This window comes from Botrytis porri (genome assembly GCF_014898465.1).
Source record: "Botrytis porri strain MUCL 3234 chromosome Unknown BPOR_009, whole genome shotgun sequence".
In the NCBI taxonomy this organism is placed as follows: Eukaryota; Fungi; Ascomycota; class Leotiomycetes; order Helotiales; family Sclerotiniaceae; genus Botrytis; species Botrytis porri.
The window spans coordinates 380,793-397,703 of NW_024066083.1; the positions used below are offsets into that span (position 1 = coordinate 380,793).

The 16,911-nt window shown below is 39.6% G+C and overlaps 6 protein-coding genes across 6 annotated transcripts; 4 read left to right on the forward strand and 2 right to left on the reverse strand.

Moving 5' to 3' along the window:
* Positions 1 to 667: 667 nt before the first annotated feature.
* On the reverse strand, positions 668 to 1,303 carry EAF01_006953 (uncharacterized protein; the record flags this gene model as incomplete). Its single annotated transcript, XM_038915207.1, has 1 exon — positions 668 to 1,303. One exon carries the CDS (start codon positions 1,301 to 1,303, stop codon positions 668 to 670), a length of 636 nt encoding a protein of 211 aa, XP_038768845.1.
* A 1,062-nt stretch (positions 1,304 to 2,365) lies between these two features.
* Positions 2,366 to 4,679, forward strand: EAF01_006954 (uncharacterized protein; the record flags this gene model as incomplete). The annotated part of the gene is made up of 12 exons (XM_038915208.1): positions 2,366 to 2,647; positions 2,712 to 2,904; positions 2,960 to 3,068; positions 3,115 to 3,211; positions 3,273 to 3,307; positions 3,357 to 3,458; positions 3,517 to 3,807; positions 3,861 to 4,090; positions 4,146 to 4,327; positions 4,379 to 4,408; positions 4,512 to 4,585; positions 4,640 to 4,679. The coding sequence occupies 12 exons, from the start codon at positions 2,366 to 2,368 to the stop codon at positions 4,677 to 4,679; spliced, it is 1,665 nt and encodes a 554-aa protein (XP_038768846.1).
* Positions 4,680 to 5,941: 1,262 nt separating this feature from the next.
* On the forward strand, positions 5,942 to 8,096 carry EAF01_006955 (uncharacterized protein; the record flags this gene model as incomplete). The annotated part of the gene is made up of 8 exons (XM_038915209.1): positions 5,942 to 6,233; positions 6,324 to 6,608; positions 6,668 to 6,872; positions 6,924 to 7,222; positions 7,281 to 7,392; positions 7,444 to 7,615; positions 7,688 to 7,855; positions 7,962 to 8,096. 8 exons carry the CDS (start codon positions 5,942 to 5,944, stop codon positions 8,094 to 8,096), a joined length of 1,668 nt encoding a protein of 555 aa, XP_038768847.1.
* Positions 8,097 to 11,180: 3,084 nt separating this feature from the next.
* On the forward strand, positions 11,181 to 12,292 carry EAF01_006956 (uncharacterized protein; the record flags this gene model as incomplete). Its single annotated transcript, XM_038915210.1, has 2 exons — positions 11,181 to 11,688; positions 11,769 to 12,292. 2 exons carry the CDS (start codon positions 11,181 to 11,183, stop codon positions 12,290 to 12,292), a joined length of 1,032 nt encoding a protein of 343 aa, XP_038768848.1.
* Positions 12,293 to 12,523: 231 nt separating this feature from the next.
* On the reverse strand, positions 12,524 to 13,812 carry EAF01_006957 (uncharacterized protein; the record flags this gene model as incomplete). The annotated part of the gene is made up of 2 exons (XM_038915211.1): positions 12,524 to 13,656; positions 13,740 to 13,812. The coding sequence occupies 2 exons, from the start codon at positions 13,810 to 13,812 to the stop codon at positions 12,524 to 12,526; spliced, it is 1,206 nt and encodes a 401-aa protein (XP_038768849.1).
* A 1,028-nt stretch (positions 13,813 to 14,840) lies between these two features.
* EAF01_006958 (uncharacterized protein) lies at positions 14,841 to 16,681 on the forward strand (the record flags this gene model as incomplete). The annotated part of the gene is made up of 3 exons (XM_038915212.1): positions 14,841 to 14,864; positions 14,925 to 15,802; positions 15,853 to 16,681. 3 exons carry the CDS (start codon positions 14,841 to 14,843, stop codon positions 16,679 to 16,681), a joined length of 1,731 nt encoding a protein of 576 aa, XP_038768850.1.
* Positions 16,682 to 16,911: the final 230 nt, after the last annotated feature.

The window sequence follows — 16,911 nt, forward strand, 5'->3', positions numbered from 1 at the left end:
AACAGGACAATTCGGATCTTGTAGTGATATTATAGATATTTTGTTTGGGATTTGGGAATGTTTCGAATTTCTAATAGAACGGGGAGAACAGGATGATTTATCCAATAAAGGTCTTCCAAATGGCTCCTGCAATTTTTGTCCTCTCTCCTAACCCCCAATGTCTATCCTAGACTTTTCATGGTGTACATGTGATTTTTAGCCCCAGCTCTAGGGCAGTTTCAATATCAACCTAGAACTCCGTAATACAATGGTTGCACTATGATGACCCAATCCATATTTGCACCAGTGCATTTTTTGCTATCGATCCAAACTCTTGTGTATATGGCTTTTTGTTTTGACTAGAGGTCCGCGAGACTTCTCATAATAAATGTACCAATGGTGTTATCCCAGCGCCAATGCCGACATATATCAAACTAGCTTGTCCCTTCGGGGGTTTTTTAAGCAACGCATTTTCCACCATTTGATCCATGAAGACCCCCGCTACTGTATAATCTACCGCAAGCTGCTGCCACCGGGGCAAGGAACAACAGTTATAACTCGTAGTAATATTCGAGATCATATCAAGCAGGCCGACGCAATTCTCTCCGTGACGAATCATTAGCTAGTCATTGGCCAAATTCCGGTATTGCAGTCCCAACTAAGGTAGGACCTGCAATTGTTGGTATCATTATCCGTCCAGTAACTGAGTCAAAACTCGCTCTCTGTAGTTGGGTTGTAACAATTTATCCATCAACAAGAGTTGCGAATCAATCTTTTTGGAAATCCGGCGCATGCGATTCCAATGAGATTTGCCATAAAACCGCTTGTAGTATTGCAACGATCCTGCGTCGTCTACATGATGAATAATGAGACATAGCTCACATACAACATGATTGGATAAATGATTCGCGAGAAGTTCTAAGAAATGTAACTTTTGATATGGTTGAGTATTCAGATGCTGGAGATATTGATTTCTCATTCGTTTTTTGATGTGCGGACTACTTATCGAAAAGGCGGCAGCGGATGAGATGGGTACTCGGTCGAGAATATCAAGCAGGATGTCCATAGGTAATTCCTCTATCTTGGACAACTTCAAAGCGTTTTTGACTGTAAATAAAAGACTGGTCAAACGCCATTTTTCGATTATTGTCAGGCTGCGTGCGGGGGGTATACTCCGCGAAATTATGATATCGAGGCGGTCCAACAATGTTTTGAGAAAGGGAATAAGCAATTCAATTGCCAATATGAAGTATTGATATCGAGGAGAATGTATCAAATGACGCTGTAATTGGCAAATACAAGAAGTATTATCATACGTAGACATTATGATTTTTTTTTCTCGATAAATGGTACACGAATGAACGGATGTGATCTTATATTTATATGGGAGGGAAATTTTCAACAAAGCTTGTAACAAATTGACTTTGTCGCTAGAAAGGTCAAGAGTTGGGATCTCTACCAACTTAAATAATCACAAGTGATTGCTATCAGATTTACTATGACGTCTGAAGTACTTGCAGTCTTGCACTATGATTTGGAGTTAGTCCATTACTCTTCCTTCAACTAAGCAGACTAGTGTAGTGATTGACGCCTTGAGAACCCTCTCATACCTAGTCAATATTGAGCAATACCGTAAAGTGAAATCAGAGGTAAAAAAAATGCATGATCTATCACCACCGCACTTGGGGCAGTGAACTCTCATATAAATCAACAGAAGAATGAATTGGACACTTCTAATTGGGCATGTTTCAATTCGAAAAGTCAGGTCGCTTTGTTCACGACTCGTACTTTTAGGTTCACACGTAATTCGTATATAAGCTTCTGGGCCAAGGGATCACGCACTTGACATTCTTCCCGTACTTCAATCTGATTAAGTCAAGTCAACGAGTCTGTGCGGTTGAAGACTTTAGGTGGATGGCTGAAGATCTGAATTGAAAATACAACATGGCAGGGCGTCAGAAAGCTTAACAACTAGTAGAAAGGTAGGCCGTGCAATGATTCTCATGATTGTTTGAATTTTGTGAGTGTAATATTGTTCTTGACAGGAACGATGTTGATACGATCAAAAATCAATAAGCGCTGAGTTTTATCAGTCACGTGCCTGTGCTGTCCTAGCCGAAGAATCCCCGATGAGTGCACTGCCAAGGTTGGGGTGCATTAGTGCGAAATGCTTCCTCACTTCTCCGGTTAATGTTTTGAAAGTCGCGAGAATAAACCACCTCACAACATTTATACATCTATATTTTAACATACAATTCAAATGTTATATTCTCTGTATTTGATGTAAATCTCAGCAAGTCTGAGCCTCTGGTTGAAACAAGCAGTGAACATGAATCGTCTTCTATCATCCATTTCTCAAGCTTGTAAATACTCCGTCCCTGCGACAATGCCAGCCAATGCTTCAACATTACGCCAGAACTTAGCCAAAACTCTATATGGTAGATCCTCAATGCTGCGAAGACGATTCATCTCAAATTCGGCTCATCCTCCCGACAAGAAGGCTGTTCCTTCTTCCACTTTCAGCAAGTCAACAGTGTTCTTATGTTCCCTCGCATCTGCAACTGTATCACTGTGTTTTGGATATGGCTTTATGTCATACCAAGGTATAGTTGACCCAAAAGTCTTCGGGTCTTCCATAAAGTATGCAGAACCAACTGTCATGCTTCAAGTAAGTCTTGGAGGAAGGAATTGTGTCTATCACGTGGTCAATATTTAACTAAGATCTAAAACAGGCCATTCAGGAAATCGCCAACGAATTAGGCGATGATTCAATTAGTTATGAAGAAGAAGAACTATTGAGGCATTCTTATTCGGAATGGTCAACTTCAAACTCGGAGAAAAGACCTCTTGCGGTTGTCTATCCGAAAGACACAGATGATGTCGTCAAAATTGCAAAGATTTGTTCCAGGTATAAAGTTCCAATGGGTGAGTTTTTATGGAAAGCCCCGTGGCCTCCACCAGACTAACTGGTTGATAATAGTACCATTTGGTGCGGGTTCAAGTGTGGAGGGTCATATTTCCACTCCTTGCTCGGGATTAAGTATTGACTTTGTCAAGATGGATAAAATTGTTCAATTTCATCCAGACGAGTAGGTCTAACTGCTATTATTATGGAACTACGTTGACTCGGAAAAGTATGGATGTTGTCGTACAGCCAGCTGTGAATTGGGTGAATCTTAATGAGCAAATCAAGGACACCGGACTTTTCCTTCCATTGGATCCTAGTCCAACGGTATGTTATGTTAAGGAAAGGAGTGTGTCGACTTCTTGAACTTGTCTTCTAATATTTTTAGGCTCATATTGGAGGAATGGTTTCTACAAATTGCAGGTACTATCGTCCGCTCCTAACCTCTCCTGGCAGCTCTCATATTTGTTAGTGGTACCAATGCAATGAGGTATGGCACCATGAAAGACTGGGTCATTAACCTGACTGTTGTTTTGGCCGATGGAACAGTAATAAAAACTCGAAGAAGGCCACGGTATGTTTCCATCTTTTGATTTGCTTTTTATGCACCATACGCTCTAACAGTAAGATAGTAAAACTTCCGCAGGTTACAATTTGACTTCTCTCTTCGTAGGAGCAGAGGGAACTTTAGGGTTGATTACAGAAATTACTCTCAAGCTGGCTGTAGTTCCCGATTCGACTAGTGTTGCGGTGGTTACATTTCCTTCTGTAGCAGATGCTGCAACAGCTGCTTCGAAAATCATTAGGACAGGAATACCTTTAGCGGCCATGGAAGTTATGGATGAAGTTCAGATGCAGGTCATCAATAAGAATGGAGGCACTGGAGGAAGGATGTGGGAAGAGCGACCGACATTATTTTTCAAGTAGCTATCTTTTGACTACTATATCCGCTCCATTGTCGTACTGATGAAAATAGGTTTTCTGGTACAGAGCAGGCAATAAAGGACCACATCCAGCGAGTGCAGACAATAGCCAAGCGATGGAAAGGCGGAGAATTTCAGTTCGCTCGAACAGAAGAAGATAAGACTGTTCTATGGTCCGCGAGAAAAGAAGCTCTATGGGCAATGCTAGCACAACGGCCACCAGGTACAGAAATATGGAGTACAGATTGTGCAGTACCTATGTCAAGATTAGCTGAGATTATAGGTGGGTTATTGTTTCTATTGAAGTTCACCTATCCACTCAAACTAAAAAATTGTAGATATTTCGAAAGCAGAATCAGGAAAACTCGGATTATTTTCCAGTGTACTTGGCCATGTAGGAGATGGAAACTTTCATCAAGCTGTTATGTATAACCCTAAAGATCCAGTTGAGACAGCTGCTGTCAAGAAATGCGTGTACGATATGCTTGACAGAGCATTGGAAATGGAAGGAACAAGTTCTGTTCGTACCTTTGCTTTATCACATATGCGCTCGATTGCTAATTTTCTATAGGGCGAGCATGGAATAGGGCTTGGTAAGAAGGTGAGTAACGAGAATTTGGGGTTTCGGTTGATCTGTATAGCAGCAGCGAAACCTCAAATTCCCAAAAAGATTCAATTATGAGCCAATGGCTGAAGACTATTAGGATTGCTTGATGAAGGAACTTGGCCTCGATACAATCACTGTCATGAAAAAACTCAAGCATTCTCTTGATCCAAAGTATTTTCCCAACATACATTCAAGAAGAGGGGAAGCTAATTCAAAGCAAATTAGTTGGCTATTGAATCCAGGAAAGATATTCGATAAGCCATGAGCCTCACAGGTCGAATTTTAAATTTAGATGCTTGAAACTCTCGTCCTAAGTATTTCAAGCGACTCTCGTTCTGCCAAGCTTTGAATATAGTAGGACAACATTGGTACATTAAGCAAAATACAAGCAACTTCAAAAACGTCGATAGAGATGCATTTTTCATCTACACTGCTGTTTATCGCTCAAGGTGATGGCAAAAATCTCCCATCTACGGCAGCGCAATCTCATCTCAGGAATTCCTTTTCTACCTTAAACTTTCTGCAATCATTACCTCCGCAATCACAACATGAATTTTCCACTTCCCCCACTAGCCCCACATCCGTTCTCGGATCGGATACCCCGATTCCTCCTAGTTCCCACTGCAACCCCTCTTTGCCCACCTCCCTGGTGAATATTCGCACTGACAATATAATAAGAAACACAGCCGAAGAGAGCAGATCAATAGGACCGCTGGCGCAACGGTAGCGCGTTCGACTCCAGATCGAAAGGTTATCCGTTCAAATCGGGTGTGGTTCAAAACCTCCATTGATCATAGTTTTGCTCTTTTGCTTCTTGTGCCTATTGTATCATCAACTTTCAGTTGTATTCCTTCTTAATGTTTTTGCATCACTTGGAAAATGGATATAAATCTGCGAGGTTCAGCATGTGCTTTAAATTTGGGACTGATTACCAAATTCTATCGAGCATCATTTTGGGATTCGTTCGTGAAACTTTGATATGTGGGGTTTGATCACATTTTTGAAATCCCCAGATCTGCTGACTTGCGAAATTCTACGATATATGTTTGACTTTGACTCCGAACAATTCTGAAGCGAGAAACTCCATAAAGGGGCAGTGAGAGATTCGGGAGAAGTATTCGGTATAATGCATATGTACAAAATGGTGGAAAAGACATTATCCGATAACTTCAACCGGGGATTGGTTACCCGACAGTGTCTGTGTCTGAACGCTGGCTGGACAGAAGAGTCAAGACAAATATCGAGGACTAATTTGAATTGAATGATAGATATATATACTCTATCTTCCCCTTTCGACTCACATCTATACATCTTCTTTTTTGTTGAATTAATCCCATTTTTTTTATCAAGAAGTTGATGACATTCTCGCCCCTTCATCGGACCTAGATCAATAGCCGACGCTTAACTCCCCGGCTTCAAATCAATTGCCGATTTCATCGTGTGAACGACATTTGCTATTTCTGACAAAAACTTCTTTTCCTCCATCAATTACACTCCATTTACTCAATCTCTCCTCATTCTGTAAAAATGTCTCTCTCCCGCCGTATTCTCACCACAACTCGCCTTCCGGGCCTCCGCATAACATCATCTATCCGTTGTCAGTGGGGTCAAAAATCACGAGATTGCAGACACTTTCAAAGCTATGCCCGACTTCTGGAAGCACCTCGAAACCCATATAAAGATGAAGAGAACGTTAGCAAAGCACCAAAGATTGTAAGAGGTGCGAGTAAAGTATATAAGAATGCTGATGAGGCTGTTGCGGATATCAAGAGTGGATCGACGATTTTAAGTGCGGGATTTGGATTGTGTGGAACGGCTGGTATGTTATTTCGTCTTTTATCTTTTTGCATGATATTTGATCTCTGCGGAAGGAGAAATGTAAAATATGTGATTCTGATATGAAAAATAGAAACAATCATTGAAGCATTAGAAAGAAGAGGACCAGAAAGTCTTCATTCCCTAACCGCCGTTTCCAACAACGCCGGAGCATCGATACCAGGTGGTCTAGGCGCCTTGACACAATCCGGTCAAGTAAATCGTTTAATTTTAAGTTTCATCGGTAGTAACAAAGTCCTCGAGAAGAAATATCTTGAGGGAAAAATCGCTATTGAATTATGTCCTCAGGGAACTATCGCTGAGAGATTGAGGGCTGGTGGGGCTGGCATCCCCGCCTTTTATACGCCTACTGGTGTTAGTAAGTATTTGCTTGATCTTTGAGGTAAGATGAAGAATATTTGTATTCATGGTTTATAGGTACTTTGTTACAGACAGGTGGTATTCCTACTAGATTGGGCCCCCCAGCAGAAGGCTCGAAAGAAAATACTGTCTTGGAGAAAGGACAAGTAAGGGAAACTAGAGAATTTGACGGCAAGACTTATTCGATGGAAAAAGCTATCAAGGGAGATGTCGCTATTCTCCGAGCGTGGAAAGTCGATGAAGCTGGAAACTGTCAATTTAGGTAATTTTTCTTGTCTCAATCCTGAAATCTCATGATATTAACAAACAATAGATACACTACCAGAACATTCGGACCCATCATGGCCAAAGCTGCTAAAGTTGCTATCGTTGAAGCCGAAGAGATCGTACCAATTGGATCAATTGCTCCAGCTGATGTCCATCTCCAAGGAATCTACATCGATCGTATTGTTCCAGCTACCGTTCCTAAGAAATTAGAATTAAAGAAGACTCGTGCACCAGAAGGTAAAGAAGATACGTCGAATAAATCAGATGCAACTATCAGAAGAGATAGAATTGCCAGGAGAACTGCAAAGGAGTTGAAGAATGGTTACTATGTTAATCTTGGTATTGGTACGTTTTTCTCCCGTGTTCTGAGTTGGGAGATTGGGTAATGGCTAACTTGGAATAGGTATTCCAACTCTCGCACCTTCTTTCTTGTCTCCTGAAACCAAGGTTTGGATTCAATCCGAAAATGGAATTTTGGGAATGGGTGCATATCCAACTGAAGAAGAAGTTGATCCGTAAGTCTTTTTCCGTCTTTCAAACATCAACAGTAAACTAATCTCCCCAAGCGATATCATCAACGCCGGTAAAGAAACCGTAACTCTCATCCCGGGTGCCTCTACCTTCGACAGTGCCGAATCCTTTGCTATGATCCGTGGTGGCCATATTGATGTCTCTGTTCTCGGAGCACTCCAAGTCGGTGCTAATGGTGATTTGGCCAATTATATGATTCCTGGAAAGGTGAGTTATTCCATTTATCCACACTTACCCCTCCATCTAAGTGTAGTCAAAACTAACAAGTCAAACCCACAGATCTTCAAAGGAATGGGCGGAGCAATGGATCTCGTCTCCAACCCCGACGAAACCAAAATCGTCGTCGCAACAGAACATGTCGCAAAAGATGGAAGCGCAAAGATTGTTCAGGACTGCAGTTTACCTTTGACTGGAGCAAAGGTCGTCAGCACTATTATTACTGATTTGGTAAGTTTCCCTCTCATTCTAAATTCCCTCTACGCTTCATCGACCCTTAGGATTTGGGGTTGATGGATTGGTTTATTGATCAAAACACTAACACCAAAATTCCTAGTGTGTATTCGAAGTCGACAGAATCAACGGCGGTCTCACATTAACCGAGTTGGCACCAGGTGTAGAAGTTGAGGAGGTTAGACAAAAGACTGATGCTAAGTTCGAGGTTGCAAGTGATATTAAGAGTATGGAGTAAGATGTGTATTGTGGATGAAAATGACAACAAGTTATGTAAAATCACGAATGTAAAATGTAAAAATGATTTTTGAAGTAATTTCACTTGATAAATCGTGTGAGTTTGCTTGAAAAAAAGCTGGAATTGAGATAAATGGTAAAGATACATATGCAATGAAGTTTTGAGTTCTTCTGATGTTCATAGAATGCAATACTGAAATTAATATCTCTATTCAAAGTGTGTCATGACAATCATGAGATCGAAGTGTTCATATTTGGAATCCATGCCATCCATGGTACCATCCGACCCATCATACCTCAAACATATCCTCACCCTCCCAAGTAACATAAATCGTAGATAACTCCGACCCATCAACCGTTCCCACTTGAAACAATTTAGACCTCGCATCTACCGACGCAAAAAACTCGTTCCCAATCCTTCGGATCGCGAACTCCAGCATTCTGAATCCCTTTCATATGCAAATCATCCGCTCTAAATCGAGTTAGCTAATGAATCTCTCTCAAGACATGGGCTAACCAAACAAACATACCTCTGTCTCCTCATCTGATAGAAGCTAATAAAGCCTATACTATACATCCTTAAGCTTTTACCACCTCAAATGTATTTTTGGCATTAATGCCCTATCCAACTACTAATTAAACCAGTAATACCCTCTCTCATATCCTTCCAAAGATACTCAACTAGTACCCAGCGATTTTGTCTCCATCTTGCAATATACAATCTTCCTAACCATTTCCTTTCTAAAACAGACTTGTGAATTGGGACTATAGGAGGACCTCCATTCATTAAAAACACTTTTCCTAATCGAAACTGAAATAGATCTGGGGCATCGGCCTCGGCTTGAAATATAATTAATTGATATTAACGTATAAATACATATGTATACATATGTATTTACAATGATATATATTATAATGATATATATATAATATATATCATTAACAATATTAAGAAAATCAATAAATCTTTAACTCGCCTCAAAAACACTATATATAAACTTTAATTCTTTATTATAGGTTATGCGCTTAGCAGGGGGTAGACTAGGCTCGATTAGGAATAGTACTATATAAATAGTACTCTATAAGAAGCTTAGACTTGTAGAATTTAAGAATAGAATTACTAAATAGAATTACTACAATATATAAATAGAATCTCAATTTAATTCGCATATTAATTGATATTACTTAATAAGTTTTTAAAAGTAAGTACTAGATGTTACGGGAGCTGCCTCTAGGGTCACGTGGAAGTGTCTAGAGTTCTCTTGAAGTGGTTTAAACTAAACTTTAAATAGGAATTCAACAAGGTTAATAATTGATTGTAATTCTTGTAATTATAGTAATAAAACTAATAATTGTTCTTGAGTATAAAGCTCTATATTGTAATGAAACCTATTCCCTTATATAGACCTTCGTACCTTATGAATCGACAAGTCGATTACTGTAAAGCCGATTTCAATAAGTCGGTTTCCTGATTATATGATGTCCATCCTGTAATTGGTAATAATGCTACTGCTTATCTAACCTGTGTTCTCTAACCGATTGTCCCTACAGCGCTGTTTCTGTAGGTCCCAACACCAAGGCCTTAGGTTTACCTTATAATCCATGTTGCGGTGCGGGTACCTCCATAACACTAGAATAAGATCTTTCTTTAAAGGTCTAAGTTATTTATTTATACTTTTTCCAATCCTCTATACAGCCTATAATACGTAGGTGGTATATATTATAAATTTAATTTGAAATCAGAATTGATTTAAAATTAAAATTGATTTAAAATTACTTTCTTTATTGATTTGAAATCAAATTTTTAATAATGAAAATTTATTATTATGTCTGTCATTCTATACTTAAACTAGCCTTCACGTAATATTTTAAAACTTTCAAAACAATAAATTATAATTTCGAATAAAGAACTAATAAAGAATTTCCTTTCAATAAATAATTATTTATTTAATATTATAAAGTTAGTATTTTTTCTTATAAAGAGTTTATGAATTTTTCTTATAATATCAAGTTTTTATTTCTTTATAATAATAATGAATTTTTATTAATATGATTAGTCCTCTGAATATTATAATAATATAAAGTTGTTTGATTAATATTTATTAAAAAACATTCTTTATATAGGCCTTATATCTGAAATTAGAATTATAAAAATTACATTATTTAAAAGCTTTTAATCTATTCTATAACTACTACTTTTTTAATTCTTTATTTAATTTAATTAAGATAGTTTTATTAAAAAAGACAATTTATTAGAAAAGACGATTAATGTTTTCAGATATTATGTTATACTATAATGTTAATAAAGTTAAAATTTATTCTAGTTAATCAGATCGCTTGAATTGAGTGTTATTAAGCGAGAGTTTTTATTTTTGTACATATATATAATACTATGATTCTCGTAGACAGTAAGATTATTAAGGAGGTAAACTGTTACGAACAACGCAACATAGGCACGGGACTGGGCACTAAGTCACGTGGTTGGCTCAGTCTGCCTCAGTGGGATAGACATTGAGCTATGAAAGTATAAACAAACTAGTACTAAGCTATACTAATTATACTAAATAAGAAGGTCTATATAAGGGAATGGGTTTCATTATAATATAGAGTTTTGTACTTAAGAATAATTATTAGTTTTATTATTATAATTATGAGAATTGTAATTAGTTATTAATCTTATTGAATTCCTATTTGAAATCTAATTTAAATCATTTCGAAAGATTTCTAGCCACTTCTACATAACTCTAGAGGCAGCTTCTGTAACATAAACCTCTAATTAAAACTTTAAATTAATTAATTCAAGCATTACTAAGTTATCTTAAAATGACTCAAAAGAGGAATAGTTAGAAAGTAGGGTACCCGACTTAATAAAAGATGAAACGAAACTCACCGGAACGAACCATACAAATCCCAAGCGGACCAAGCGGCCGCAATTCATCCTCGTCCCCGCATCTCCACAATAATTTCCATCTCCAACTTATGAACTTTCCTCCCCTCGAATCTTCAACTCGCATTCACATTTCCAATTCGCAATTTACAATCCTCCTTTTCCCCAATCGCACAATTTTCTATACACAAACCCACCATGGGCAAAAACAAGCGCCTCAAATCCTCCTCCAAAAAAATCAAAGGAGGTCGCGGACCCGGAAAACCCAAAGCAGCTGGAATAACCAAACCCAGCTCCAAGACCCCCAAACCTTCTGGCATGCCCACGAAAAAACACAAACAAACACACCAAACTATTCCTATAATCCCCTTTTCCTCTCGCGATTCCATTCTGCTGATCGGCGACGGCGATCTCTCATTTGCACGTTCCTTAATCACCCATCACGAAGTAAAAAAGTTAACTGCGACGGTTTTCGAATCTTCCCTGCAGATACTGCAGGAGAAATATCCACACGTGGGAGAAAATATAAAGGAGATTGAAGAGGGAGGGGGAATTGTAAAATATGGGGTCGATGCGACGAAGATGCGGGCGTGGACGAGTGCGAAAGGAGGGAGGGGAGATGGGGTGATGGATCGGATTATTTTTAACTTTCCGCATGTGGGTGGGAAGAGTACGGATGTGAATAGGCAGGTTAGGTATAATCAAGGTTTGTCGTTCGTTTCTTTTCATTGATTAGGAAGGAAATGCGCTTTCACTTCCGTAAGAGAATACTAATACACCCTGCAGAACTTCTCACATCCTTTCTCGCGCGCGCAATTCCTTCTCTTTCCCCTGCGAAAGGCTCTTCTATAATTATCACACTCTTCGAAGGCGAACCCTACACATTATGGAATATACGCGATTTAGGAAGACATGCGGGATTGGAAGTGGAGCGGAGTTTTAAGTTTCAGGCGGGAGCGTATCCGGGGTATAAACATGCACGGACAATGGGGGCTGTGAAAGGGGGAGGGGGATGGAAGGGAGAGGAGAGAAGTAGTAGGAGTTATGTTTTTGTGAGAAAGGGAGAGGGCGTGAAGCAGGGAGTTGGGAAGAAGAAGAGAGAGGAGAGTAGTGATGATGAGAGTGAGGTGGAAGACGAAGATGAGGATATGAATGAAGACTTTGAAGCGGATGAAGACTTTGAGAAGGGCATGGATGGAAGAGGTGAAGACAATGGATCGGATGATGGTGAAGACGAAGAGCATGAATTCAATGGTGTTAGCGGGGACGAAGATGAACCTCTAAATCAAGATTGGACCGAGACGAGATGAAACGGCGCCACCAAACCAAGAGAAGAAAAATTCTAGACGACAAGCAAAAGATTCTGAGAAAACATCAATCTCCCATACGATCGGCGAGAACATTGTTATTCATTATGCGTAGTTGGCTATTTGCCATACTATGATATCATCTATTTGTACATTTACCCTGAAACTCCTCCGATATAACGCCATATCCGCCAATTTTTGAAGTCGTCGACTTTTTTTCGCATTTATCGAAATCTAGAGTTCAATCACATCCAGAGGGAATGCTACTTGTTGTGCCATCACTGGACCATTCATAAGAATCTCTCCACCCGACTTCAGCAACCCTTCACCAAGAGTACCTTCAGGATGTAAAGCATACATTGGTGCTTCCATTGTATCTCCATCAAACAAAACCATATTTTGAATTGGTTGTTGTCGGTGACCAAGCACATTAATGACATCTTGTGCAAGTTGACCACCAAGAACCGCTGTAACAGGAGCTAATTCGCTACCGAGATTTTGAAGGAAACTTCGTAGGACTTCTGAACGTAAAGTTTCAACAGGAAGCCCTAAAGCTGTATGCTTTTTATGAGCTAAAACGGTAAAGAGTTGTAGATCTTCTTTGGTTGAAGGTAATCGACCATTTTGAAGTTGAACAAATTCCCATAATGCTCGTAGACATGTTAAAATTGGAGTAACTGCCTTTAAACGACGTCTGCTCTTGAGATATTCAGCAGGTAATGTTGCAGCATCACTAGCCAAAAACCAAGTCGAATAAAACTCTCTCTTTGTAACAACCTCCATCGATTTTCCATTTTCCTTCTTCGTCTTGACATCAATGACACTACGAGTTCGTGTTTCTGGTTGTAGAAGTGTAGGTCTATTACTTCGTTCTCTCTCCACCACATAATCATGTTGAATCAAATCCGAGAAAATAAAACCATAGAATCCATGAACCCCCGCCGCATAAAAAGGTTTATGATTTAATCTCGTAGCCGTATTAATGATATTCAAACTCTCCGGGTCCAAATCAGTCGCAATCACAATATCGAAACCCCCAAAATATTGCGGTCCTTTGCTTCGAATATCATCTTTATCCACAATCACATTTACTCTGGGATTCAATTTTCGAATTTGAGGCGCAGCGGCTTCGGCGCGGTTCGTCCCAATATCAGCTTCGGAGACGAAAAATTGAGCACCTAGATCGGCGGGGGTAACGATAGCATGATCGCAGATGGTGATGGAGTGGATTCCAGCCAAAACGAGATTTTTGGCAATCTCGTTGGAGAGGGCTTTCATGGTTATGAGGAGGATGTTGGCGGAACGGATTTTTTCTTGGGCTTGAACTCCCCAGAGTCGAATTTGACGATCGTAGAGAGCGATTTCATCTTTGGGGAAGGAAAGTTAGTTTTCCGGCTTTTTGTTTGTTGTTTGTAGCTTGTTTGGAGGGGGAAAAGAAGAGAAGACTTACCGGCGCTGATACCTGCTGAAGTCATGATGGGCACGACATTAGGATATGGTAGTTCGATTGAAGGGAGATCCATTTTGGATATTGTGGAACTGTGAGAATTTTCGGTTGTTGGTTGTATAATTGGAAGGCGAAAGAAGCTGGAGATGCGAATATGTAAATTCTAGAACGAACTTGATTTCGTAGGTAAAGGTAGGTGAGGTAACCTTAGCGTAGTTTTTTGAGTTGCGAGGCTGAAATTGTGCCTTGTTTTTGATTGATTCATCAAGAAGATAAGGTTATACTTTTTGATATTGAGGGTTGTGATGACTTGTATGGGATGATTGTAAAATACAACGATCATTCGAATCTCTATAGGAACATATAGGAACACAGGAACCGTTACCGAATTTGATTGATATTCACGCTGCCATTCCTACATAGCTCAGCTCAGCTTACCTTGCCTAATTACCTACCCAGTTCTTTGTCTAATCTTCTCTAGTCCTAGTTCTATGTAATCCGAATCAACCCCACAAAGCCCCATAGGAATTTCTGTTATGATCACTCCACTCACCACTATTATTACCACTGCCACCACTCATCACTACCAATTCTTTACCTCACTTACATATCTCACACCTCACATTTCGCATTTCGCATTTCGCATTTCGCACTTCACATTTCACACCTCACTTCTTACATCTGATTATATATGACTACACATGACTACACATGACTACACATGACTACACCTTACACCTCACACCTCACACCTTCCACCTCACATCTTCCACCTCACTCACTTCATTCCTTCAAGGGTTCAACAAACCACATCTTCTCACTACAACACCATCACCCAATCGATCAAATATTTAAATATCCACTCACACATACCTACCCAGTACATACATATACATACATACACACATACATACATACATACAATACATACACACATTCAACATCAGCGATCCATAAACTTCTTATCAACGAAACATCTCGTACGAATAATATCTCTCCCCACATCCTTTATCAATCCACTCGAGAACTTTCATATTCATTCTCTCCGCAATCGCCTCTCTATTAGCTTCTAGCTTACAAAGATTTGATTCAATCCAATCCTCTATGTCAAGGCGACTCTTTTCAATGGTACACCCACATTCTTAATCTTCGACATATGACCTGTCCCGCTAATTAATTTGATTAAAGTCGGGGAACTTTGATGATCCACCGAGTCATTCATCTACAGATTCTCCCACCGAAACCGCAGAAAGATTAGTTCAAGAAATTCTAGAGCGCGGTCCTAATTCGAATAATACAATAAGTCCATCGGGTGAACTTTACAGAGCCATAGGTCGATATACCGAAGCACGAAGAGCAGAAGCCGAAGATATTAGAAATATGTCATCGTCAGAACGTAGGGTCGAAAGGCAACATAGATTAGGAGGAAGACGTTCAACATTAAATCATGGATCCAGTCGGGAGGAATATGATGAGAATGAAAGGGAAAGAGATATAAATGCCCGGAGAGCCGAAGTTACTAGAAGACGAGATGCAACAAGACCTATTCCTCCTCTACTCGGTCGTCGAAGACCTCGCCTCTTACAATCTGATCGATATATGGAATCACAGCGTGCTTCGGTCGAAGGCAATCTTTTAAATTCATTATCCGAAGATGTAAGGCAATTAGAAGCCGCAAGTTTGAATCTTCGAACATTATTAGCGACCCCTATCGGTTCTAGATTGCCGTCACCCGATCATGTCACCGAGGGAGAATTCGGTCGTAGGACCAAGAGAAGAAAGTTGGATCAGGAGAATAAAGCAGAATCATGGCAAGGTTTCAAATATGGGAAATATGGTCAAGTCGAACCTGGTACCTTACAGATGGAGATTGTTAGCTGCGATGGAGGACTATTTCAAAGTTGTCCAGAAGGAGAATATGGTTCAGATAATGTTCTGAAAGATGATAATACCGTTTACTGTACTAAAAGTAATCGTTGTAATATTGTCTTGAAACATCAAGGCGAAACTACATTTTCTCTTTCAGAAATAGTTATCAGGGCACCTCATAAAGGATACACCGCCCCGTTAGTATTTTATCTGTTTCCAATACCGCGCAATACTAATTCATATTTAGAGTTCAAGAAGGTATGGTATTCGTTTCCGGAACATCGAACGACCTCCTTACTCGTACTGCGCAATATCAAATTCAATATTCCTCACCATCTCGAGAAAGACCACCTGTTTCTATAATGTCTATTCGTCATAATGATGATGGTACCAGAAGTATGACAACTGCGCAAGCTCGTGCTGGACGTCTTGTTCAATTGGGTGCTCAAGATCCTGAATGCGATTTAAATACTCCATATATTCCACCAACAGCCCAAATTCCATCTGATTTTACCAATATTACATCACCATATCAAGTCACTATGGAATGTAGTAGTGATTATTCTGATAATGAAGATCAACCTCGAAGAAATCGTCGAGCAGCTTATAGAATGAGAGTATCAAGAGATATTCCAGATGATCTTCGCCTTCCGGAAGAAAGCAGTGATGATGAAGATGAATTTCCTCCAGCAGGTTACAGACTTTCAGATGATGGTACTCATTACTATTATGATGCATCATATTCTGCAAGAGCCTCAAGAAACAGACCACAATTGGAAAGGAGGGAGACAGCCAGCAATATTACATTAGCAGAAGCGGCAGAAGCATCACAAATCGCAACACAAGAAGCAGTTGCAGCTGTGGGAGGTGAACTTATGGTTCCTCACGCAAAATTCTTCATTGAGAGAGATAAGAGTAAGTGTACTATTAAATTTAGTACACCGATTAGTGGGAAATATATTCTTTTGAAGTTGTGGAGTCCAGATGGGAGGAGTGATGGGAACATTGATATCCAAAGTGTGGTGGTGAAGGGATTTGCAGGACCGAGAATATTTCCAAAAGTGGATATGATGTAGGGATTGGACTAAAGGATTATGGTCCGTGAGGCATTAAAATAGAGGTTATGATACATGGGAAATCGATTTAGGGTCTGGGATTGTGAACATGATTGGGATTTGGAAGGATGGTATTTGGAGCATATGCATGGATGGTTGGTGGGTATATGAGATGGGATATAAGGTTGGGAGAGGAGGGAGGATAGGGGATTGTATATTTAGTGAGAATATATGCTGATACATATACAATA